The 25936-nt window shown below is 46.3% G+C and overlaps 3 protein-coding genes across 4 annotated transcripts; all 3 read right to left on the reverse strand.

Moving 5' to 3' along the window:
• Positions 1–892: 892 nt before the first annotated feature.
• Positions 893–7435, reverse strand: LOC119196373 (creatine kinase U-type, mitochondrial-like). Its single transcript, XM_037451999.2, has 9 exons — positions 7136–7435; positions 5329–5527; positions 4730–4825; positions 4414–4635; positions 4132–4217; positions 3062–3185; positions 2457–2591; positions 2207–2332; positions 893–1714 (listed from the first exon to the last, which is right to left on the reverse strand). Exons 1-9 carry the CDS (start codon positions 7279–7281, stop codon positions 1601–1603), a joined length of 1248 nt encoding a protein of 415 aa, XP_037307896.1. The 5' UTR covers positions 7282–7435; the 3' UTR covers positions 893–1600.
• A 1597-nt stretch (positions 7436–9032) lies between these two features.
• On the reverse strand, positions 9033–20885 carry ticrr (TopBP1-interacting, checkpoint, and replication regulator). 2 transcript variants are annotated; one of them, XM_037452387.2, is made up of 21 exons: positions 19822–20885; positions 19333–19570; positions 18539–18774; positions 17724–17961; positions 17216–17342; positions 16964–17091; positions 16551–16754; positions 16317–16462; positions 16071–16165; positions 15765–15858; positions 15358–15440; positions 14768–14998; positions 14570–14657; positions 14247–14322; positions 13839–13970; positions 13517–13607; positions 13368–13426; positions 12848–13107; positions 10388–12497; positions 10067–10192; positions 9033–9637 (listed from the first exon to the last, which is right to left on the reverse strand). In XM_037452387.2, the coding sequence occupies exons 1-21, from the start codon at positions 20494–20496 to the stop codon at positions 9516–9518; spliced, it is 5559 nt and encodes a 1852-aa protein (XP_037308284.2). In that variant the 5' UTR covers positions 20497–20885; the 3' UTR covers positions 9033–9515. The 2 variants fall into 2 exon arrangements, with proteins under 2 accessions (XP_037308284.2, XP_037308283.2); XM_037452386.2 differs by having other exon boundaries at positions 10067–10195.
• A 3279-nt stretch (positions 20886–24164) lies between these two features.
• Positions 24165–25615, reverse strand: c6h11orf96 (chromosome 6 C11orf96 homolog). The gene has a single exon (XM_037452388.2). It carries the CDS (start codon positions 25149–25151, stop codon positions 24771–24773), a length of 381 nt encoding a protein of 126 aa, XP_037308285.1. The 5' UTR covers positions 25152–25615; the 3' UTR covers positions 24165–24770.
• Between the last annotated feature and the right edge of the window lie 321 nt (positions 25616–25936).

Here is a 25936-nt window from a genome sequence, read left to right on the forward strand (position 1 = left end):
CTCCTCCCAGATCCTAAGCCCCCAGTTGCCTCGGTTGAAGGCGTTGCCACGGCAACATGCTTGCTCCTCAGCCCTATCTGGGACGAGGAGGAGGAGGAGGAGGAGGAGGAGAGCTCTGCAGCGTTACGCCCGTGACGTGTGAGGGAGCCAGACGGAGGGAAGCTGGCTGCATTCAGGACATCGGGGAGAAACAGATTCCTCGCAACACACCAACACTCGGTGTCTCGACAGAACACCGGACGCTTTGTTGTCCCAAAACACTGGAGGCCATAAAAATGTATGCTTTCATTCGATGGGACAAAGCTCTTGTTAGATTCTGTCTGCATTGCAGAAAACACACAAGCGTCTCTGCAGCCGCTGTGAGGCCAAAGAAGGACACACATTTGGGTTTGGGTAGTTAAATTAAAGAAAATAAGTAGGGTTATAGATCCACAGTAAATATAGATATAGAGTTGGTTTCATTCTTGATTAATCTGCTTGAATCATTGATGTGTTAAATGCTTAAAGATTTTTTTTTTCAGCTTCTCCAGTGAGGTTTTTTAAATTTTGTTGATCTAATATAGTTATGATAATAATGTCTTAAATAAAAGCATCAAACTGTCCCATGTTTGTGATTTCAAACAAGCTTGTAGAAAACCACCTGCTTTGCTCTTTGGTGAAGCTACCAGATCTCTTACACCAGAGTACCAGCCTTTTCAGCATAGGACAGATTTGTTATGCACAATGACACCAGCAGCCACGCTGATCGCAATCACTCTTGGTTTCCACGGAAACCTAAAGCTCGGGATTCTTGCTATGGCAAAATCCTCCTGGATACCAAAGAATGACGTCTAGTGATGTCGAGTTAATGGTGGAAACAAGAAAATCAAAGAAAAAAGACTCGCAGAGGAGCAACTGTTAAATAGATGATTTCTTTAATAAAAGACAGTTTGACATTCACGATGAGCTAGATGGTATTGCTTCAGTAGCTTACAGTACTTTTCCCGGCCCGGCCCGTGTGTGTGTGCTGTAATAACATTCCATATACAAACAGTCTCCTCAGCCTTACGCTGCTAATCTACATTCAAATCCACTGGAAATGGTGAAGAGAAGCGTGGACGACACAAGCACTAGAGAGTAGTCACAAGCAACCACCACACAGCAATGAGGGGGGGGGGGAGCTGGTCGGGGGATGGGACATGCAGGAAGGGGGCTCGAGGCGAGGATCACGTTGGGTTTGGCCGGCTGAGGAGTGCTTTGGAAGCAGAGCCAAAGAAACCGTTTGACCATGCAGAGGCGGCCATCTTGGCTCTGCTGCGTCCGTCGCTAACGTTCGCTGACACTTTAGAGCACCGTTTGAGATTTTAAAAAAACCTTCAAATGCTTCTTGGACACAACAAAGCCCCAAGCAGCATTCTGGGTCTCTGGTTCGGTTTAGCTGCATATAAGGTGTGTAGATTATGGATTATAGAGGAACACTGTGGGGCAGGGAGAACTATTTAGGTACGTAGTGGTAACAAAGGAGGTAATGAAATAGATATTTATAATATTTATGGGCACAGAGCGGGGGGGTTAATGCACACGTAGGTGCCCAGAGGGTTGAGGGGTCAGGGGTCAGTGTCTACTTGAATTGCTTGAGGGGTGGGGGCACCTTGATGTCCTGGCCTTTCTCCAGTCTCTTCTCACACTCGATCAGGTAGTTGACGCCATCGACCACTGTCTGCACCAGATGGACCTGAGACACGGGACACATCACATATCAGAACCTTTATCCATTCGGCATCATTTAATGGAGCCTGAGGCGACTTCACTGCCTTTCACACCAAACTACCAGAGCTTTAGTCAGGGCCAGTGGAGAGTGGAGCAGAGAGCTCAATGACTCATTGAGCTCTCTGCTTGTGTTTCCAGGAATCGGTCCGTTCTCGCGTCGACCTTATTCCTGCATGTATGAACTGGTTGACCCCCCCCCTGATGGAGTGCTCCTCTCCTGAGGGGTCATCAGTCTGGAGGACGAGGAGCTAAACAGCAGCGAGCAGCCCACGCGCTCCTCCAAACAGAAGTGGGTTCTGGAGTTGGACGGCCGTAACGCTTCGTGACTCAGGCCTATTTTGGGAATGATTCCTCTCTTGCTCTTCAGCTCTTTTGTCAACAAACTTGTCGACACGGTGATGCAATAATTACTTATATTTGTCCAGATTGACTCTTATGTCTCTGTGCGTTTTCATACCTCAGACAGTCCCAGGCGGTCCAGGTTGGAGATGTCAAAGATTCCGCCCACAGCAGCGGTGTCCACGCCGCCGGTCCCTCGTTTCTGCAGACGCAGGTTGTCCAGGATCTTATTGAGGCGGGGATCCTGGGGAGGTGGGAGAGAAGAGTCATTCTGTGCAGCTTAAAAAGCACTTTAATCACTATATCACTTTTAAGATCACAACCACGATGATATATATATATATATATATATATATATACGTCTGTACCTTGCTCAGCAGGGGCAGCTTGACGTGGACCCCGGCCCGCAGCCCTGTGCCCAGGTTGGAGGGACAGGTGAGGATGTAACCGAGCCTCTCGTTCCACATGAACTCCCAGCCTCTCTCCTGGATCAGACGCTCCACCTTAGGGAGGGAGGGAGGGAGGGAGGGAGGGAGGGAGGGAGGGAGGGAGAGAGAGAGAGAGAGAGAGAGAGAGAGATAGAGAGAGTGAGTGGCAACACAGCAAGTGTGTGTTTGTTCATACAATCTGGGTGCGTTGGGTGTGTATTTTTGTTAGTTGCAGAGCTGATAAGCTAAGAATGCAGAGTTGTCGACTGCTGGGACTGTTAAATCAAACACTGCCATAGTTCCATCGAGTGAGGTCACACAACGGTGCAATACCAGCCGACGATGCAATGCTTGTCTTTTGCTCTTTCTCTAACGGGGAACTTGGGCCGCTTAAATAAATAGTTTATCTTTGCACAGCCTTGTTTAAAGAATCTGTTTACAGGTTTTTCTTTTTGTAGCGGAGCAAAGACTAGCAGCAGCGTTTTTTTCTATTAAACTTTCATCTTAAACAGCCCACACACACACGTACACAAACACAGCTTTACCTCCTTGAGGCCTTTGCAGAACCTCTCAAAGACTCTCTTCATGTTCCCGCCCTTCTCCATGGAGATGACCCTGGTGTGATCCTCCTCGTTGACCCAGACCAGGAATGTCTTCTCGTTGTTGTGCCTGCACCAAGAGAGGTTGTATCGCCGTTAACAGTATCGATCGCTGTGTCGTTTGCCCCCTCATAGCTGGGAGGCAACCCATCGAGGAGTAATTGAATCTGATGCACTCATGTGATATTAGTGAGTATAATGCTGGTTGCTGCAGCAGGTCAAAGACTGCTGTAGTGATCTGTAGATCTGCACGGGGCTTTTACATCCTTGTAATGTTGTGACGGTCTTCCAACATAATGCAGATTAAACCGTTTTGATGGAAAACTACAAACGCGTACAGATCTGGGGTTTTGGGCAATAGAGAAAGAAAGAAATGCACACGTACTCAACATTAAATATATGACATGCAATACATGAATAAGCCACTTTCCATAGAATGATGGAGCTCCATGGAACGGGATGTCATAAATAGGTAATAGAGAGGTAACGGACGCGGCAGGTTGAGTAGAGGAAGAGAGAGAGCTGTTTAAAGGGAAAACAGTAGTGCAGGATGCTTGAATGACAGAGGAAAAGAGCATGAGGAGTGAAACTAAAAATAGGACTCTAAGAAGGCCGGGGATAATAAGCGAAAATGAGATAAACTGGAGCATGACATGAGGGATGTGAAATAAAATGAAAGGTGAAAGGAGAGAAATAGAGTCAGAAAGAAGAGAAGCTGGAGTGAGGAAGTGAAGGTGAATCATTAAGGGGGGGAGGGGGGGGGGGGGAGTATGGCTGCCAGACGGACAGACGAAGGAGGCTGCTGATGGATTCTGGCTCGCTTACACTTTCCATCGAGCTATTCCTGGGTACTCAAACTCGCTAATACGCCTTCACCACGGCTCAGCCACGAAGGATGTGGCTCTACTGGTGAAACCCGGCTGCCACAGAAAGGAATTGAAGATCATAAAGCCCCCCCCCCCAAAAGGAATAACAAAACAAAAGCAACTATTAGAATTTGAAAAGGTATCACTTACCAGATTCCACGGGCATCAGGCCAATCACGTGCCATGCCTGCGCATGTCAGGAGGGGGGACACAGGTTTGTCAAACAGGAAGTGGTCCTATTGTAAATCAAGAGAACAGACATTTTATACTCAAAGTGGCACCAATGGCTCAATGACATTTTCGTCACAGGGAGACAGGAACAACCGTGTGGGACTTTCTGGTGACAAGAGATAAGCTTCAGCTTCTTATTTCGTCATACATTTTTTGTGAAATAAAACAAAAATGGCAACTGCAATGGTCAGCATCACTCACGTCGATGAGCTGCTGCTGCTCCTGGTCCGTCATCACAGTGAGGCTGTAGTACTTCCCCTCCAGGTCGTCCTTCAGGCCGGCGAGGGCGTCCACCACCACCCTCTCCACCTCCCTGCGCTCCGCCCGGGTGCAGGCGGGGGGCAGGCTCAGCCCCCGGATGCTGCGGCCCGTTCTCACCCGGGACGACAGCACGTAACGCGGGTCGAAGTTGGCCGAGTGGATCTGAAAGAGAAGCCGGAGGGGGCGACGTTTCTAAAAATATTCAGCGCGTCTCCGCCGTGAGTCGTGAGGCGCCGCGGGCCCTCGGGAGGACTACCTTGCTGGCGTCCAGGTCGGTGGGGTGCTTCATGGTGCGGGGGTCGTAGCCGTTGTGCCTTTCTTTGATGACGGGGTCCAGCAGGTCTCCAAAGACCTGGAACAGACACAGAAGGCATGAAGACATATATGGAACGATACACATGTGCATCAAAAATGTCCCTCTTATCAAATGTTCCTCAATGAGGTTGGTAGAGATTTGTGTTACTCTGTAGTCCAGTATTTAAATCTAAAGATTTCACAAGCAGCATCACATCTATTGGCAAACACTCCCTGTACCTTTGTTTCTTAATCAGTAGTAGCAGTAAAAAACACATGTTAAAGGGAGATACATTTTAACATATTTTAGAGACACTGTATGAGGAAAATATATATTTTAAATGACCCTCCCTCGTCCCTGGCACAACGCTCCTTCCTGTGAAACAGCACCAGGAGGACGGGAGGCTGCGTTCCTTTTAGCTCCCGTTGAGATCCTTTCTGAGGGCTGTTTTCACCTCTGATGGACGGTAAAAGGAAGCAGCAGGATGGGGTCGGGTGTTCCCCCTGCTCTACCATACCCCCGTAGAGTGCAGCGTTCGGATGGTAACAACGGACACTGACCTCGTAGGACTCCTCGTCTCCCGCCACCATGCCGACGGTCTTGATGAAGGGGTGCCCCGGGTTGTCCACGCCCGTCTGAATGGCCAGGTCCAGCGTGTAGCCGTTGGGCGTGGCCTTATCGCACAGCTTGGCGTAGATGGCGGGTGTCAGGTGACTGGCCATGCAGTTGTTGTGTTTGCGTAGGTCGGGGTACTCCGCACTGCAAAAATAAAAACTCAAGATAATATATTGCGGTATTCCGAGTACTAGCTGCGTGGGGAGAGGTTAACTTTGGAGTTGTGCCCTTGTTGCATGTGCAGAATGACTTATTTACTCAAAGGACGTTTCCGAGTGGCATGTACGCGGTTACTAGGGTTTCAACCTGCTACCTTATGCCCCCCCCCTCCCCGCCCCCACTGCAAGAAGTGCCTCCGGATTTTATTACATATGAGGATAGTGTGGTCACCTGGATGTTATAAATACAAGCAACATTATATTTTGATGACAGCTGATTCTTATGGTTTAAGGCAGAGAAATGCTGATAGGAAGAAAAGCCACTGTACATGAGATGTTAAAAACACCAACATTTAATGCTAATGGAGAAGAAAACCTTTAGATGTACGATAAGAAGAGTAATGACTAACTCAATCCCATTTTAAAATTAATTATTAAGAATGGCTTTCATGCGAACCAAATTGTTTTCTATGGTCAAGAATGCAGTGAAGTTGGGTTTGGCTTGAAGTAGAATAAAAATGCAGCTAATGAGTTCCTGTTTCCTGCCGTCTGCCAAAAGATAAGGAAGACATTTTAAATGTAAGACTGCATTTATAACTCCAATTGCACAAGGTGCTACTGAAGGTTTGGTTAAACATAAATGACCTTATTAGAACAAAGGTTGGCTATTGGCACCATGCAGCAGCCCATTCCTGCTCTAATCTGTAGATTTCCAAACCTTCACTGCACCTCTAAAGCCAAGAAAACACAAATCCTCACACAATTAAAACAAACACTACTATCCTCACACTGCATTAACGTGCACAATATGTGTTGTGCTTTTTAAATGGCAGGTCGATGGATTTATTGCTGGTTATTAATCAAAGGAGTCAGATCCACCTGCATGACCACACATGATCTCACACATCTTTATCTTTCCCTTAACGTCCCACTGCTTTAAACATTAACCAAATGGAGTGGGGCGTTTCCCGCTGGTACGACGTGAGTTTAAGATTATGGCTGCTATTTAATGTCAATAAAGCTCGATAAGAAAAAAGGGCACCAATGGGCTGCTGAAACCACCGAGGCGACCCGCTCAGACAAAGGCAACGCCTCTGCAGCCCCACGTCCACCCGAGTCCTCCTTCATGAGTGTGAAGGACACTGGTACCGTGCTGTGTGCCGCTGTGCACGCTCCAAACGCCTTTAAAGCGCGCCTGACCCCCCCCCAAAAAAAGAGACAAGCCAAAGAGATCCAACGTAACGTTACACGTTAAATCTCCTTTACATCTGTATTTCACAGGGCATTGCGCATTCCTTTTTTAAAAACACAATTAACACGGTTTTCCCGACACAAAACAAGTCTGTACATGTAATTTAGGTTGTAAACTTGCTTTAAGCGTTTTAAACCAACACGGTTATAGTTACTTAACGTTAGGGCCCAACCCCCCCCCCCCCCCCCCCCGTTACAACACAATTACGCTTTATTTGCGTCAATTATTCGACCATATGTTTTCCCCAGAACTTGTTAATGAATGGCCGTAATGACACACGGTGTGTGTTATCCTTATTATTAGTAGTAGTATGTGTTGGTATCTCCTGGTGAAGCCGTGTACCTGGCGGGGTAGCTCCTGCGTACCGGCGCTCCGCCGCTGACGCGTTCCCGCTGGAGGAGCAGTCCGGCCGTCAGGGAGCCCCCCACGAACGACAGCACCCCGATTCTGCGCTTGGAGTACAACATTCTCGAGAAGCTGCTCGCCATTTTTTTCTGTTAGTTGTCCGTAGAGGTGTTGTTAAAAAAAAATGAAGAAATAAAGTCTTATTTCCAGTGCCGCAGGGGAGGGAGTGACAGGTGGATGGAGGAGTGAAGCGCCTCTGATGGAATGACAGAGGAGGAGAACCGTTAAAGCCCGAGTGACGTCAAGACGCACGGCGAAACACAGGACGTGACCGGAAAAAGAGGGTTAGCTTCAAAATAAAAGCGTAAAAGACCGACACGATTTCAATTAGTGAGTGTACCTGTTCATTGAGCATTTCCTTGTATTTTCGGCTACATCGTTCCATTTATTTGGCAGCCATTGTTACCCGAGACTGTACAGCTTCACATGATTATCCTATGAAGAATGAGGAACTGCTATAGATCAAATTTGCTTCAACTTGGACGGCTGCAAGATTAAGATATTTACTCGTGGATAATATAAATACTTCATTGATGTACTATATAATAGTAACAACCGCACGTCGACTATTGAGCAACATTCTATTGTTAGGTATACACTGCATTGTAATGCGACATGTAGCGGAGCACGTATGAACCTCAACCAGCCTCTTTAAAAAAAAAAAATTAAAAAAAATCACAACTGTAAAATGTTGTACAAAGATATAGAAACCTAAATAATAAAGATATTCACAATAAGTCATTCATATAACTTAATCGTCTAGTAATTACTGAGTATTTCACTGTGAAATGTCTTTTGTACCGGAAGTTGCGTGTCTCATTGCATCTACCTTGCCAGTTGCCACAGACGCGAATTCCCAAGGACGTCCGTGCCGTTGGGGGCCTGGGTTACAAGGACAAGAGGGATTTCTTTGGAACCATTGTTCTCCTCATATTAATTATTCGTATTCTTTCTGAAATTTGTCACACAAGGCAGACATGACGAACCTGTGCAGTTTGATTTGGCCCCACCCCCCATCTGAGTGGCCCCTACATTGGGTTTCACTGAGCAGCGTGACAGGAAACTGGCTGATCTGGCTGCTGATTTGGATTTCTCAAGGCGCACTACTTAAACTAATTGCTCCCAGAGATTGAACTTGATTGACTTCAAATCCGGTCATTATGATCTCGGGAACTTGGCGGTAAAAAGTCAAATAATATAAAAGTTATATACGTGTCTTAAAGAGAAGCTCAAAGACATTGATTATGCTTCACTGTGAAGATTGTGAGAATCCGTCGAAAGGCGACGTTCCAGCGGATCTCGATCCTTCGCCCGTAAAGCGATAAACTGATTTAAATCGACTCCACGCGGTCACATCCCTTGAGACTCGAGGCCTGAAGACATCAGAGGGCCAAATCTAGATCAGATTTTTGATCTAAACATGTCCAACTGCTGCTTTGTAGTTGTAATGATCTTGTGAGTAATATTACACAAAATTCAAAAGAACAAGCAGTTCTGGTGAAATACGTGAAATCTAATTCCTGTTAAGAGCATAATCACAAAGCTTATCGCCAGCCATTCAAATATAATCATTATATAACAGACTGCTAGAGGCACACAAGGTTTATACCTCTCCAGAACCGACCTTTGAACACAAGTATGAATACAAGGATTCTTTTAGTATTTGCTGGTAGCTGATAAACATGAATTCCATATAAGTCAGAGAACAAAGTCTGCGTTACTGTATTACATTGTTTTAACTGATTCATCAAATATAAAAAAACACCTGCGTCCTAAAGCCTTCAGGGTGAAATAAAAAGCATTTTCGATAACTTAATTAAGAAAACTGATATTTATTTACATAACAATTTGGTAACATAAGATATTTACAACCTGAATCAAACATTAGGGCATTTCCTTCCACTTAAAAAAAGGATTATGACAACAATAAATAAAAATGAATAGTATTTATATCAACAAACTCAACTTGATTTCAAATTAGCTTATTAGAATTTTGAAAAACACTGATATAAAATCACCATTTCCAACAGAGACGCATGCCGAAAAACATGGCGTCCTTTGAATGATAATCCATTAAGAGGGGAAAGTTTGAACATCTCTCCAGAACGGCATGGCTTTTTATCTCGGTGCTGAACTCTGCCTATGATCCTAAAATGACCCGAATCAAACAAAAACCCAGAGGGACCGAGGGGGCGGGACCGAGGGGGACATTCATCCGTCTGCGAAGGCCTTTCGACTGGTGCTCAAACTGAATGAAAAGACATCTTTCAGATCTGCCATCAATTGAGCCTGAGAAAAGGACCTTCTCTCTTGGGGCTCAGGGAAGCAGCCTCTTCCTGCTGTAGGTCTTCTCCCCCGTGTCGGAGCGTCTGATTGGCCGTCTGAAGGGCGAGCGCTCCGCCCCGTCGGCCTCCATCTTCCTCCCTGACGACGCCTCGTCTGTAGTTTAGGAGATAGGGAGGAGGAAGTCAGCTGCAGCGATCATGTGACAAAATACACAATACGGCCAGGGAATATGTTTTTAAACATAAAAAATAAAAACATAATAGTGAAAAGCTTTTGTTGAGGCCACATAGATATTAAAATCAGATTCATATTGCCATACAACAGTGTTGAGAGTATTTGTTTCTCAAGTGATTGTAATAAATTAAATATGCAGTACAGTATATACTTAAAGATGTATCCGTTATAATCACAAAGCATTAAGAAAAAAAAGTCCAATAATATCTTAAAGAATACTATAACGTCTACTTGTGAGATTCTAATCCTTCCTGCTGTAGATAAGAGTCTGTTTCTTCAAAATGTGGTTCATAGATGATGCCTTTAGTCAACAGTCAAAAATAGAAACACCAGCATTATGAATCTCACCTTTAACATTTGGCGTCCTCTTACCCGAGGAGCCCGTTTTGCCCTCGAACAAAAGTGGAGAGTGAGTGAGGGCCAAGATGCCGCTCGCTGTCACCGACTTCCTCACCTTTGAGCTCGGAGGAGTCGCTGCTGTCGAAATGCACAGAACACCTGGGAATTACACTTTTTTCTGCAATTCTATGCAGTCATTTGATCATATTTTCAAGTTATTAAAAGCTATTAAAATAAAGTCCATCTCTAAAGAGTCTATCTAATCTAACAGTCACCTTTTAAGCAAACGACAAAGCGTAACTTGAGACAATGAGCTTATTTAAAGCTTACTTGACGGAGCGCCTCCAGCCGCCCAGTAGGTGTCTTCCCCCGTCTGCTGAGCCAGCTTCTCCGTCCAGTACGAGTCCTCCGCCGGGGTGAGCGGCGACGCGCCCTCTACGGGTGGGGGCGAGTGTTTGGAGGCCAGCGAAGCCACCGCGCCTCTGCCGGAGAGCTCGTCGGCGTCCTCGGCGTCCTGCAGTCGGCTAACTCCGAGCTCCGCCTCCTCCAGCAGCTCCGCCAGCAGAGGCTCCCCCTTCGGGCCGCGGTCCTTGCCCCCGCCCGCGGCGATCTGAGCCCTCTTCCTGCGAGGCCAGCTGCTGAAGTTGTCCGGGGGCACCTTGCCCGCGCTCTGCGGGGACGGCGTCAGGGGAAGGACGTCCGCGGTTGCCCTCGGAGACGTGGCTCCCGCGGCGGGGTGGCGGGTGGGGGTGTACGACTGGCAGATGTAGGTTTGGAATCCTCCGCCTTTTCCGGGCGTGCCCTTGGCCGGCGTGACGTGAGCACAGACGGACGGCGACACGCATCCGGGGTCTCTGTGCTTGGGAAACAACGCCAGGGGGCTTTCCAGCTGAGACGGCTTCACACAGAGTGAAGGGCTGCACGCCCCCGAGGCCGAGTCGCCCCCACTCGTGGAATCGGTGCGTTTGATTCGGAGCTTGGGGAGTCCCGATGTCTGCATTTCTAGTTCGACTTGGTAAGACAGAGGGTCCGGAGTGGGCGGGCCGTTGCCCCGGCTCGGTCTCGCCGGGCCCCGGGGGGTGGAAAAGCGGGGGGGTCGGGTTCCGTAGCCCAAACGAGCGGCCGCCTCCCTCTGCCGGCGGTCCGGGGTCTGCCGGAAGCCGTAGGTCCGGCCTGGTGTGCCTGGGGGGGGCACGAGTGATTCAGGAGAGGCTGCTTTGGGCAAGACGTCACGCGACTTCGAGGGCTTCCGCGAGAAGCTGATGTTCATTCTGATGCCTCCGCTGAACTGGGTCTTAACCACGGCGGCATCTACGATGTCCATACTGTCGTCGTCTGTGGACGCGGCGTGGAAACACGAAGAGTCAAGTTGCTGGGAGTCTGCGGGGGAAATGGAGCCAGAGGTTTCGGGGGGTTCGGCCTGAGCTTCCACCTTTGCACCCGACTGCGTTTTCTCCTCCACGAGGTCTCGGATGTCACCGGAGTCTGTGTCGAGTTTGGAAAGAACACTCTCACTAGACTCTGATTGCAAGTCCGGCCCGGAGGCGTCGGCACCTCGACCCGACCGCGTCACGGAGTTCGGCGAAGCGCCCGACCTTCGTGAAATAGCGTCACGTCCCTCTGGTGTGAACGCCGGCTTACACGGGGAAGGCGCGTTTGAACCTTTGCACGGAGCGAGTCCAAAGCGAGTGGTCATGTTGTGAGTGGGACTGGGCGTCCTGGATGGAGCTCTAGTGTTAGGGGAGATCTGGTGGACTGAAGGTGGTGTGCATTGTGGAGGAATAATTCCCACTAGACCGGACGAGTCTCCTTTTCCAGGCGTGTTCTCCCGGTTGGGAAGCTTTTCAGAGGACATCAAAATAGCATTTTCAGAAACCCTCACTAGGCTGACCTGACAAGACTTCTCCGGGGTCTTGAAAATGTCTCTCTTAGTTTTAGTCCCTTTGACAGGCGTGACGCGCTGGTCGGCTGTTTTCAACAAGCTCGGCGAAGAGCGGGTCGAGGTGCGAGGAGACTCTGGTACTTTGAAAGTGCCACGGTGCTCTGCCAATCCGCTTTTTTGAGGGGATGGAGACCAGGTGACACTCTTCTTTGGAGTCTTTGAACTGGGGCTAGTGAGAAGATGTGGTCCACAGGAGGCGTGGCGATCAAGCGAGGCCTTGACCGGAGTCCTGAGGATGCCCTTCAGAGGACTCCTCCCAGGGCTCTCCTTCGTCGGTGTCTCCACCACGAGGGTCATCCTGGCTGGAGATCTGAAATGAGCCGTGCAGAGTTCCCGAGAGCTACCTGCTCCGGGGCTCTGTGGGACGGAGGAACCACGCGTCCTCGATGGCGACGGGGTTTTGGGGGAAATCGGGGTTCGAGGAGTCTTGGGTGGTGTGATCCCATGAGTGGTTCTCCCACGTTTGCTGGGTGATCTCGTTGGAGTTTTATTCGGACTCTGAAACAAACATAAAACACAAAAACAAATTAGATCTGCAAAGAACTAACTAGTTTGGACCACTTGAGGGCAGCAGAAACTAGCTGCTTTTTATAATTATTCAAGATAAACAGAATGGGCATCTTCACATTTTAATTGTACAAGCAGTGCCACACATCTCCTGTGGTGACACTTATTAGCAGATGGAAACCTCTCAGTCGCAGACAGCGTTGGGTGTCGTTAAAACTGTTGCAATACCAGTAACTAAGTTTTAGATGTGGGTGCAAAACAGATCGAACAAAAGTTCTATTGGACTGGAGAAGTTTTGATGGCGATTTGGATGTATATATATATTAAGTACAAGAACTTACCTCAAAGACACTAGAGTCCGTGGACGGCCGCGACCTGGTGGGCCTGGTTCCACACGACCCGTCAGAATGACCACTGGAGGACTCGGCGGCCCCAAAAAGAAGACGCATGGGAGATCGGACGGGTTTTTTCACGTTAGCCGCACTGAGCTGGGACGCAGAGAGAGCCCGGTCCAGGTTGCGGGAGCGAGGCTGAGAACTCGAGTAGAAAACGTTTGAGTGTCTTCGAGCAAAAGTCTTTATCCTCGGGCTTCTTCTTAGATCTATTATTTTAAAAAAAATTTAAAAACACAAAGCACGGGAGGACTTGAGTTAGTCTGTCATGGGCAGAGAAAACAATAAATGGAATAAACTAAAATAGCAATTGTTAAATTAAAGATGATAGAAAAGTAAACAACAACAACGTTTAACTGTTATAGATTTTAAGAGGATTTAAAGTTTATTATAAGTAATGCGAGTCATTTCGAATTCTTGCATTCAAGTCTATTTATTGTGTGTTGTAAAAACAACAAAAGAGAAATACCGTCTGCAGGTTTTACTGGCGACTCTTCCACGATGCATTCCTCTGTTGAGACAGAGCTCCTAAAACAAAAAAAAAGATCACACTAATAAGGTACTTACTTTGTTAAGACTTATATATCGGCCCGATATAGTGTGTTGATTAATACATACCGTCCCCTCTTCTGTCTGTAAAGCAGACGACTGGACACCTGCTTGTGGTGCGGCGTTTCACACACTTTCTTAGTTAGAAGTTTGTGTCCCTCTGAAAAGCAAGAATTTGAAATAAATTGGCTGGATGTTTAGAGGAAATAAACATCCTGTCAAAAGAAATACACTAAGCTTCTGCCTTACAGCCAATAACAAGGTTAAAATGGCCTGAAAAACTGAAGTAGTAAAAGTAAAAGGTTCTCCTCGACTGCAGGTAAATGTCGGCGTTTGTTCCTTCATTAACAACAGTTTTCTTCCAATTAAAGCGCAATAATAAAAAGTCTACCTTCAGATTCTGGAAATCGCTTGCGTTTCAAGCCTTCCAATGCGGACACAGACTGGCTCCTCGGCAGCTTGGCTTTCTTTGAGGTGGAAACGACCTCTTCGTTGAAAAGGTTTCTTCTCACCTTTGTTACCTCTGTGGACAATCAGAAAAAGGACTGGATTTAGAACCAGCCAACATGACAATTCCCACTACTGAATGTCAAAGGTGATGCATTATTACAACGTACAGAGAAATCTGATGGTTAACACGGTACGCGATACTGTGGACCTTTTCTGCCGTGTTCTGAAGATGTTTAAGATCTAAGGTGTTCAAACCTTCGGATGTTTAGATTTTTTATTCAAAAGATTTAGGGTTGACTGGGCCAGTGGAACTGGTTGAGTTTAAGTTAGAAGGGAAAAAAGAACATACCTTGCGTTTCTTGTTTCTGAGGTTTAGGTTGTGGTTCTACGGGTTTCTCCAAAGCAACAGAGACCTTTGATTTGGACTAAGCAACACACAAAAAAATCTGGTCAAGATTAACTCAATTAACTAAAATGAGTTTTTGCAAAAGTCCTCTTGGGTCTCTTATTTGGGTGATGGTCTTCAAACAGGACAACTCAGTAAACAGTAAGGCATTTAAATGCCTTAAACACTCAGGTGGTTAAAACCTAATTCAAGGCGTTTTGAAAATACTTTCATATAATGACCATAAAGAAATATCAGCAGCAATTGACCAGCTGTGGGCAACTTACAGCTCTTGTAGTCTTTTTAGGGATCTCTATTTGGCGAAGACTCTGTGACGATTCAGTCATGCTGCGGTGACGAGTCAGCATCCCGCTCCTTTCCAGTGACATTCAAGGTACAACATAATTATAGTCACTCAAATGTTTCCTCTTTTAAATTTCCAGGAGTACAGGAGTCAATCCGGCAACCATTCAGCCGCCCCTCACCTCCTCTGGCCCGCGGAGCGATTTCGCAGATCCTGCAGACAGCCGCTGCCATCCGAAAGCATGCTGAGTGTGGACAGGGGGGGCGAGGAGGCCGAGGGAGACACGCTGTCTTTGGCCACCGACTCGTCGCTGAAAAAGTCAGAAGGCAGAACAGCCACGAGCGCCTCGGGGAGCTGGGTGCCCAGACTGTGGTAGATGTCTGCGAGCACCCTGGGGACAGCGGTGAGGAAGCTGCCGTGACACAGAAGGACTGAAGTTAGATCACCTTTTCCTGTAACATGGCAATGCTGGAGGGCATTGCTTTAGGGTTCAAACTCTCCCTCTTCCATCAGCCACGCTTTTAAAAACTAAAGTTAACAAAAGTTAAGAGTACAGGAAACGCCAGAAAAAAAATTTCATCAATAGCTCAATTTAATCTTTTACTTTATCCTCTTTGTTTCCGAACAAATCAACTGATCATCTGATCAATCAATCAGATACATTTGATGGATTTGTTCTAGCAAGAAGATCCTTAATAGGCATTTGTTCTTCCTTTCATCAATTTGGCTATAACAACAAAATAATCCATTCCCCGCAACCGTATCACTTACCCAGGGAGGACTTCGTCTCCAAGGAACCGTGCAAGGCAAACTGGGTCTTTAATTAAGGAGATAATCCTGAGCATTTCAGCCACCTGAGGAACAGACAGTAAAGATTTCCTTTAAGAAGACAAACTTTGAAAGACAAAATTCTTTCAGGCGTTTAACAAAAATATATTGAATGTGGGAACAATAGAGTCGAATATCTGATATTTTTGTGATGTTAATGTGGGCAGCTAATAAATAGTTTACGATCAGTCAATGAAGACAAAAAATAACAAGTTAAATAGAAAGAGCAGAACCGATTTTTCATCAATGTGGTTAAATAACATACTCTTTATCCTGAGTGACTCTTCTGCCCGTTGCATTGCATAAAAAAGTGTCCACCTCATCGGTGACTTAAAAGCGTGGCATCTTACCTCCTCTGCCATCTGATCGACATCCAGTGAGTCGGACTGCCCAGTGGGGAAAAGTCTGCACAGTTCCAGCCTCAGCAACGCCTGAAGTTTGCACCTAAAAATGATTTATTAAATAAATAAATAAATATATATATATATATATATATATATATATATATTAGCACATATTTATCCCCTAGGACCCACCACAAAAAGACCCAGTTTCCCACCTGCGAGAGAACCAGTAGGACCGCAGACAGGCGTTTAAGTGGCAAATTTACAGACTCAAAACGACAACAGAACACACAAAAGCTATAAAGCACTCACTCTTTGACTTTGACATCGACGTCAGCGCCATAGAGCTGCCGGACAGATTTGCTGGACTTGAGAAGGTGCTGCTGGACAAGCAGGGAGGATTTTACCTGCAAAGGAGGGATTTTTATTATGGATATGCAGCTTATTAACAGTCCAACTGTTCAACAATAGAAACCATAAGAACCAGTCGGCTGTAACAAAGAAAAAAGGGTCAAGTTGTAATCTCCAAGTACGTTTAAAGCTTCACCGTGATCTCACCTGCAGGTCGGACTCTGTCCCAAGGAAGGTTTGCACGGCGAACACGAGCTGGCGGACTCCAGCGAGGAGGGACGAGTCTCTCTCTGCCACCGTCTTCTCATAACAGCACTTCAGGTGGGACAGCAGCTCGGCCTCGCTGGCAAAACCTGAGCAACGGGAGAAGAAGCGTTTGTGACTTTATGGAAACCTTGACTTTGAGGATCATTGGAGGATTGTTCTAACACGGGGGCTCACTGATGGCGTTGGCTCCTCCGGGTTTGTTCCGTTCACTTGACCCTCTCTTCACCGGTCTGTCTGGCGCCTTGCCCTCGGCGCCGAGCTGCTCCGCCTCGGCCTGGTCCTTTTGGGCTTTGACGTTCAGTCGCGCCACATTCAGCATCTGCAGGGAGCGGCTCATGGTCTTCATCTTCTGCTTCACAGGTGTACGCTGCGCGCCACCTGTAGGTAAGGAAGGGGAAATTATAAGATCAACAATTTGTGGGGCGTCCACTCATGACAACGTCATAACAACATAATGAAGAACCCCCCATAAAGTAATCACTTTATACCAGATAACAGATGAGTCCCAACGCTCTAAATTTAACTTTAATATTTTAGAAAATGTTAGAAATGACAAAATGCATAAAAACTGAGATGGGCGTGCTCACGTTTCTTGCCCCTCTTGGCCACTTCGCCCCGAGATGTTTGATACAACTCTGCCAGACCACTGATCAGCTCCTGTTGTAGGACAGACTGCTCGGCCTCTTCTCTCTGCTCTGGCACAGCATCCAGCAACCTGCTCAACAAAGGAAGCAGAACAACAGTGCCACATGTCACTTCTGTATGGCTAACATTGAGTTTGTTTGGATCAGCATTTGATCATTTTTTTGTTTTCTACAAAAAAAACCACACAATCTCACCTCATTGACTCCATTAAATGTGAACTCACTCCAGACTGGTCTGACTGAGGAAACCAACTCTCCAACACGCCTGTGGTCAGCGGACAATGGCTAACTTCCTGCTGAGCCCACTCAGGTACCGGACGATCTTTTAGTTGAGATGAGAATAAAAAACAGCAAATAAAAGCAAGAAAGACAACATACCGTGGAAATGAACAAATTACTGTTCCCATTTAACACATTTAAAAGTGGTAATGTCTCTAAAATGTTTAATCTAAAAATATATATATAATAGAAGTAATAATAGTATAAATAAACACAGCAATCTACCATTAAATATTTCAAAAATAAATCATATTTTATCCCACTGTTCAAGCACAGTAAATGTAACTAATGACCTGTATACTTTTGACAGCGAACCCCAACCTTTTGCTAACTATTTTTGGTGACATAATTAACCGTGTTTTAAAAAGAATACTGATAAGTAAACGCAGAAATGTTTTCATGTATAGATTATATGTATCCTCACCATCAACAGCGTCCTCGTCCTCATCCTCCGCCATGATGTCATACACAACTCCCAGAACACTGTTCACGATATCTGGCAGCTCAGCGGAGGTTTCTGCCGTGGCGGCGGCAATGGCGATCGCCGGGAACTGGTCGTGCCGAGTGACCTCCGACTGGAGGATGGTGAGCAGAGCGGTCGAGTGGGACACGGGCGAGAGGACAGCCGAGCAGACCAGGCCCCTGACGTTCACCTCCGAAAGCTGGGAGAACGAGCACAAAGTGGGAAAACGCACGTTACGGTTGATCAAGTACAACTTGACAGTTTTACTTTAGTAATGTCAAAAAAATGTCATATCATAAACAAGTGGAGCAATATTAGGTCAAATTTAGAAACATGGAAGAAAAAGTAACAAAAGAAAAATAAATATTGGGTTGAAAAATGTAAAAAAAGTAATTGAAAATAAGTTAAAAAAGCTATTAGGTTGGAAAATGTTTTTAAAAAGATATTAGGTATAAAAAAAATATTACGTTGAAAAATGTCATGGAAGAAATAAAGTCACAAATGACTAGAGAGGAGGAATGAAGGATAATGACTTGTGTAGTTTGTCTTCATTCTTTTTCACTTAAATCATGAGTTTACTAAGCTTAAACATAACTTTTGTTGCTCTAGAAACAACATTTAGACCATTCATAAAAATAGGTTCTTGAAAACCAGTAAATTATAGGTAATGTTCGCACTGCCTTGTATTAATACAAGTCATTGATATATTAGACGTTATCGCACATCGCAGACTTTCCTCACAATAGTTAGGTCTAACCACCCATATTGTGTCTCACCATGTGCAGAGCACGAGAAGACAGCTCCATCAGGAGATGCTGGAAGGCAGCAGCTGCTCCCTGGTCATTGATGCTGGAGCACTGGAGCATCCATGACTCTGTTGGTGTCTGTGTTAGTGAAGAGTCCTCCCAGTCCTGCAGCACTCCTTTCAGACACACTTCCACCGACTCTGGGAGAAGCCTCTGTCTGCGAGACACTGGCTCAACCGTGACTCCACAGCTCTGTGTCCTGTCACCTGGGATTAGAGAATCACACAACACACTTACATAATATTCATGTAAAACTTCGCGATTTAAGTGCTGGATTTCACTTTCCTGTCACATATAAATTCTGCTGTTGTTTGGTTCATGTTCAGATGTAGATACCCTTATATTGATTTGTACATTGTTATGAAGCCTCTTGTCTCTGTCACATAAGCTGCATGTACATTTGTTTTCCACACTGCTTTAAATATATATATACATTTTCAATAACAAACACGGTGTACAGTAAAATGTATCTGTATTGAAACTATAGATCACGTCATTTGTTTCAACAGCTGCAGTCATAACAGATAAGAGTTTAGGGTAATGACGGGAACTGTGTCACACTCAACTGCTCTGCTCAACATCTTGCAGTCGGAGGTCACTCAGCACAACCAGTTCCTGACCACCATCATTGCCGTAACTCTTATCATATGTTATGACTGAAGCAGTTTAAAAAAACTGATGTGATCTTTAGTTTCAATAAAGATACAATGTACTTTTGATACTTAAAGCAGTGTAGGCAACAGTTCCTGACCACCGTTACCAACCTTGCTCCCAGCGCAGAACACCGCCTATGGCAGGAAAAGCCAAGGAGTGCTGCCTTTCAGAAGACAGCAGGTATCCAATGCTGGACTTGAACATAAACGTCTCCTTCCTGAAGCTTGCGTCTGGATTCTGACTGGAGCAGAGGCTTAGCAGTGCAACCACGGGCATCACCCTGCCGCCCAGCCGAGCTAGGATCTCAGACAGCTTGTCATGGCCGATGTGATCCTCACAACTTATGATCTGCAGAGAGACAGAATATCAAAGTTGCTCGCATTCAGTGGAAATTTGAATTTTCTTTAACATCCTCAGCCAATTCACAATGGCGGAATAAAGACCATGAAGCAATTGTAGGTAGTGTATTGATCATGCAGGTTCAGCAATGCTATTCATAAAGACATTTTTGTTATTAACTTTGTTGGTTACTTAAATTGTGCATTTTGTTTTCTTATATGAACACTCTGGACTCCTACAGCACTCTGTGCTCTACTCACCTTAACATGTGATCTGCTGTCAATCCAGTGCAGCACCACCTGTCGCTGAGTCAGCATGTCGTGAAGGCCCCTGGGAATGATGTACTCCGTCACATCTGTCGGCAGCTCACGCTTTCCCAAAGAAAGATAGTCCACAAGTTGCGTCCTTGAACGTGGACACTCCGACACGATAAACACCACATTCCTGCCGTTGTTTGAAACATCCTCCTCCTGTGAAACACTGGGCTTTCCAGCTCGGCTCGACTTCCGCGGCCTCAGGGACAGTTTGTTGGGAGACGTGATGTCTGGTCTGTCCCACTGGAAGTCCAGCAGGGTCTCTTTGAGGGCATTTTGAACAGATGCAGAATGGTTGTGTTGCTGTTTCTGCTGGGTCCGGAACGGTTTATCCTTCAGGTGGAACTTGGCATCAAACTCTATTTCAAAGTCCTCGAAGGTTTTGTGGCGAAGCTCCTTGAAGTCTGATCCCCTCGATAGGACGCTAGCATTGCGACCAGTTTGGGATTGAAAGAATTTATAACCCCATCGAACTTTGTCAAATCCATACGTATAGCCAAAATGCAGCAGTGTTTGTAATATTCCTCTTTTTAAGAGATGATTCCTGACTTCCAGTTGATCTCCCGAATCGCGATCTCCATAATCCACATCGATAACAAAAACCAAGTTGTGTAGCGACATAACGGTAAACTGCGGTGTCCCTGACTGGCTCCAGGGACTTTAACTCAACGGTAAGCTATGGACGCACGTCAGCCTTGGTCAGCCATGTATTCAGGTACGCCGTACAGCACTGTGTGTAGACATGAGGACGACATTCGCAGCTGTTAGCCAAGGACTCTTCATGTCTCTAGCTAGCCTGCTAACGCCAGCTAGCTAGCGTAGCTACTAAAACTCATGATGTTTACGTGATTAAAAATGAGCTTTGACTAATGTGACATAAGTAGAGAGCTCACCGTTCTTCGAAACATGGCACCACGTGTAGTAAAGAGACACGCCGAAACTTATTTAGATATCAAAACGTCTAAAAGTTTCCATATTAAGTTATATCCCTACCTAAACTCGTCTGTATTCGCCATTTCCTCGCTGCCGTTTGTCCTTAACCGTTCGCGCTCCTTGAAAAGGAGCCCGCCTCCTCGCTGTGATTGGTCACCTCCTGCAACAACAAAAAGCTAATTGGTCTGAAGTATAGCGTCATCTCTCCGGCGATTCGCCTGAAATCTGTTGTTAACTTTCTATTGGGCAAATGCTCTGTCAATCAAATCTCCAAAAATAGATACACGTACCACTTATGTACATTTAAGTTTTAAATCCTGAGCCTGCTGGTAATACGTTATTTAAAGTTCCTTTGCTCCGTGTAATAAATGCTCGCTACTGTTTAGCATTGTTCTAAACATACTGCTATATCGACTAGGGACCACTGCTCCCTGTCTTACTTTTAAAGTTTACATTTGTTTTTAAAAAATGCCCTTCACGAAGCGATAGATTTACACTTTTCCAGTCATAAAAGTACAAGACGATACATATGCAATACGACATCTCAGATTGGAATATCTATTACTATATTTTAGGGCTAGGAATAACATTCTGAAATAAGACAGAACTGTATGTGCCAAGGGAAAGCAGGAAAGAATTAAAATGTATTTAAATATGAGTAAATATGCCATGCCCACTTTATCTCAGTGGGTTACCTTCTGTAACCACCAATTTTCTACAGCACCAGGGGGAGATGAAGAGCTTAGAAAAAGCTTTGACATAGAGAGAGAGATACATTTGAAAGGAGCATACTGAATTGACTCTGCTTTCGTGTGTCCCCCCCTTTTAGGTGAAGACCCCCAGGATACTGGTCCTGGATGCTTTTAGACCTGATGACTTTATGTCCAGCACAATGGGCTCTAATGGTAACATTGTGATAGCGTGGTTAGCGATTAACATGTGCGACCGCTCTGATGCGTGACACGGCGAATACTTATCTTCAACATTCACTGGTCAAAAACCTCGCTATGGCTGCATTTAAGCTGCATTTTGGTGAACAAAAAACCTATTTTAAAAAAACAGAATACCAACCTTGACAAGATAGTTTACAATTATCTTTAAGTGGTGGGAAAGTGCTCATCACACAGTCATCAGATTCATCAAAATGAAGTTCTGAGAAAGAAGAAACACGCAGCAGAACCAACAGGCTGCTCTCCATGATGTCCTCCAGACTGTGGAATCACCGAGCAGATGCTTTTAGTTTGGCACGGAGGCAATTATGGTACCAGATATTATTCATGCTGACACGCGTGCAAGTGCACATCACCAGAGCAGCTTTGTCAAGATGTAAATGAGTCTCCTTTGAGTCACTGAAGTGGGAAAGTCAACTTGAAAGCCTGTTCTGACCTCATCGACCCTTACACTAAATCACTCCCGGCTTGTGTTTGCATTACAAACAAGGCAGAAAACAGGCTTGGTTTGACATCATTTTCAGTTTTTGGAGACATTTAGAAAAAATCTGGCACTTTGAGTGCTTTACAAATTGTTGAAATCTGATGCTAAATAAAAACACAATATGTAAGATACAGAATATATTATAATAGAGTACAAACTATGAGAGCCGGAGCCAATCAGACTATTATAACCTAATCAAATGAACAGAATACCTTTTGATAATATACAGATTTCCAGTATTTTGAATATTGTGGCAGGTGAATCTTAATAAAAAAAACAATCCCAAACACACTTAATCTTAAACAAAGTCTGGGATGGTAATGGTTATGTTTGTTATTATGTTAGACATCAAGTAATTGGACACTACAAACTCAGAAATGACGAAACAATGACAGAAAGATTAGTAGTCCGTCTGTCACTTGGACTGAAACCATCCTCAGGCAGTGAGAAGTCGAGTCTGAGGAAAATGAAACCTGCTTGGAGTGTGTTGCCAATGAAAAGTGACCGGTGACGTATTTTTGTGCCTTTAGAAATTCATAATCTATACGGTTCTATTCATAAATAATACACACAGCTACTACAGCCATATTATCATAGAAAAGATGGGTAATAATTGATAATAGCAGAATCTTACAAAGAGGATGGGGGGGGGCATCTCTTTGAGGTCTGGTCGGACACGGTGCTTGTACATTTAACAGATGGAGGCCCTTCTATGCTGCTCTGGATGTAAACAAAGACACCATGCACATCACTCTTTGAACTCCTCTTCACTGGTTTCCTGTTGATTTTAAGATGTAATTTACCGCTGATTGGACTCAGCTGAGGTCTGGTTTGTTTCTGACCTTTTGAGAGGTGATGTGTTAACCCCTATTGAGCTGGAGTGTAATGTAAAGGGTAAAAAAAAAAAACGTATTTTGAGTAGGCTTTAAGTTTATAATCACTCATCCTTCCGACCAAATTTGGGGTATAACCAGCCTCCATGCAACATGAATCCACAGGTAGCAGGAGAAAGTAGGCGCAGTTTGTGGGTCTGAACCGCATCAAGCCGTCAACCACGCACATGACCAACCGTCCTTTGGCATAATTCCAGTGAGTTGCCACACATGAAAACAGGCAGTGGACGCGGCCAAGTATGACGGCTCTCTGCGAGCACCGGACACACACTGCCGGTTGTTGTGTGAGAGATGAGAGAGGTTGTTGGTTTTAAGAGAAGCCAGTTGTGCTTTGTTTTGTGTCGAGCGCAGCTCGGAGGCCGCGGGGCATGGTTTGCTTTCACTGCTCTTTGCACACATATTTAAGCCTGACATTTTAAGGGGGGGGGGGGGGGCTAAAACAAAGTTGTTGTTGTTGTAAGACACGTTGCCATCATGCAGGTCGGGGAGGGACCGTCCACGCTCACGTCGAAGATGTGCCCCATCGGCGTCTATCTTTAGTCGAGCCACATGCCACCCGAGCGGGTTCTGACCCTAAAGCCCCCCCCTAACCCCCGGCCTCGTCTCCGTCTGCGGCGAGGCTGCTGCCCCTCACCGGGGTGGAAGTCGTGCATCACCCCCCCGCCACCCCCCGTCTCTCATCATGTTCTGGGCTTTTGTGGAGCTGACTGACAGAAACATGACATTACTGAATGTGCGTCACCGGCCCGATGTTTATCTGAACAAAAACACTGGAGACGGACAGCCGGTAAATGCTACATGTCACCTCCCACCGTCCTTTAACTTCCTCTTTAATGATTTCCCCATTCTGTCTCCGTCATACATCGGCCGATAGAACCCAGGTTTTTTTTTTCCACGATCCATTGAAACATTAGCAGGTGATTTTTCACTGAGGTTCGATGTACTGGATAAAAATGAGAATTACAGTGTCAACTCATTGCTGACTTTTGTCATGTCCCAGAATAAATGTAAATAGAGAATGACTCAAAATACTTGAAAATATTTATTAAATTACATGTAGCAAACATTGTAATATATATGTATAAAGTTTAACAATAAAGTATAAAGGTTATGATATTGTTCTGAAGTCAAGTCGACTTCAGAAGTCAGAAAGAGCAACAAAATATCACATCTACAACTGCACGTGGTTATGAACAAGAAGAAGATAATAAATAAAGACATTTAGAAAGGCATTTAGATTTTCTCAGGAATAGAAGCAGTATTTACAGTGTTCTACATCAAAATTTCAATTCAACAGTCCTCTCTATGGTGGCAGCTCAAGTAGAAAAATCTGTATTGAAGCAGTAATATTGACACAACTTTAAAATGGAAAAATATCAAGCGACTTTCAGTTCTCCTCATTGACGTGCGCGGTAGAAAAGGAATACATTTGAAGAGTGTGTTGGACGCGGCGTCATGTGATACTTTTCCCACTCATGGCATCTACTGTATGCAGCGGCACAACCGGCCCGCGCGTCTTCAAGCTACCGTACCTCGATATGTTAGTATTAAATGCAAATGACAGCAGCAGCTCACACACACAGGGTGAAGCCGGGGGGGGGGGGCGCGCGGGTTGGCGTGCCCGTCCTGCCACCCTCACTGGGTGGAGTCGGAGTCGCTGGAGTCCAGGCCGGCCTGCGTAGGCGCGGCGCTGCAGCCGTGCTGGGCGGCCGGCGGGCAGTGGAGGGTCTGCGTGCTCCGCCGCAGGTTCTCCAGGGACTGCAGGAAGGACCGGCGCGCCCTCTCCTCCTCCAGCGGCGAGGAGCCCTCCTCCTCCACCTCCGCGATCTCGGCGAAGGTGACCGGCTGCGTTTTGAAGCGGGCCTCGCGGGGCCGGCGGGAGCGGCTCTTGCCCCTGGCTGGGCCTTTGGGGACGGGCAGCTGCTGGGGGAACTCCTCCATGGCCGAGGCCATGAGGTGGGCCGGCAGGACGTGGAAGCCGGAGGCCTCCATGACCATCTGACGCACGGCAGCCATCGCTAAGGACAGAAGCCCGAGTGAAGAATCAAGCGCAACGCCAGGCGGGGACGCGGCTTGGGGACGACAGGCCCGACGTCTCAAAGCGTCCTTTCCTGCTCCCCGCGGTGCTCTGTCCCAAGTGTCTTAGTTCGTCCAAAAGCCAAGCAAACGGACCCTCGAAAACCTCCAGGTCCAAGCGCACTGGGGAGCGGCCCGTCTCACAGGGTCACGGCTCGGGGTCAACGTCTCCTCCTCGCTCCTTCGATGCGAGCGCTTCTGTTCCAACAGGTCTCGTCTCTCTCTGGCTGCGTGTGTGAAGTCAGTGCTTCAGCGCTCCCTTTTATAGCGGCTTCCAACCCACTCGCTGTCTCCCTTTCTCTCTCTCTCTCTCTCTCTCTCCCTCTCTCTCTCTCTCTCTCTACTCCCTGTCTGCCAGGTCCCTCCCTCTCGCCTCCCACCCTGTCCGTCACGGCGCAGGCCTTCAGAGCAAGACAGCGAGTCAGTGTCACCAAAATAAACATATGATGAGAGGATATATCTGTTGGCGTGGGGGGGGGGGGGTGGTTGGGGATAGGAGTCAGTGTAAGACATAAACAACACCCCCCCCCCCCCCCCCCCCTCGACCTGCAGTGCTGGTACATGCACACATAAACCAGCAGTAAGCTGAACGTATGATAGCAAGGAGACAAATGGGGCTTGGATATATTTGGGCCTGTGAGAAGAAACGGGAGCAAACCCAGAACATGCAGTGCAGCTCAGAAGCACCGGGGCTTAACAGCGATTCATTATGACCACTTTTAACA

Source organism: Pungitius pungitius, chromosome 6, assembly GCF_949316345.1.
Source record: "Pungitius pungitius chromosome 6, fPunPun2.1, whole genome shotgun sequence".
Taxonomy (NCBI): domain Eukaryota; kingdom Metazoa; phylum Chordata; class Actinopteri; order Perciformes; family Gasterosteidae; genus Pungitius; species Pungitius pungitius.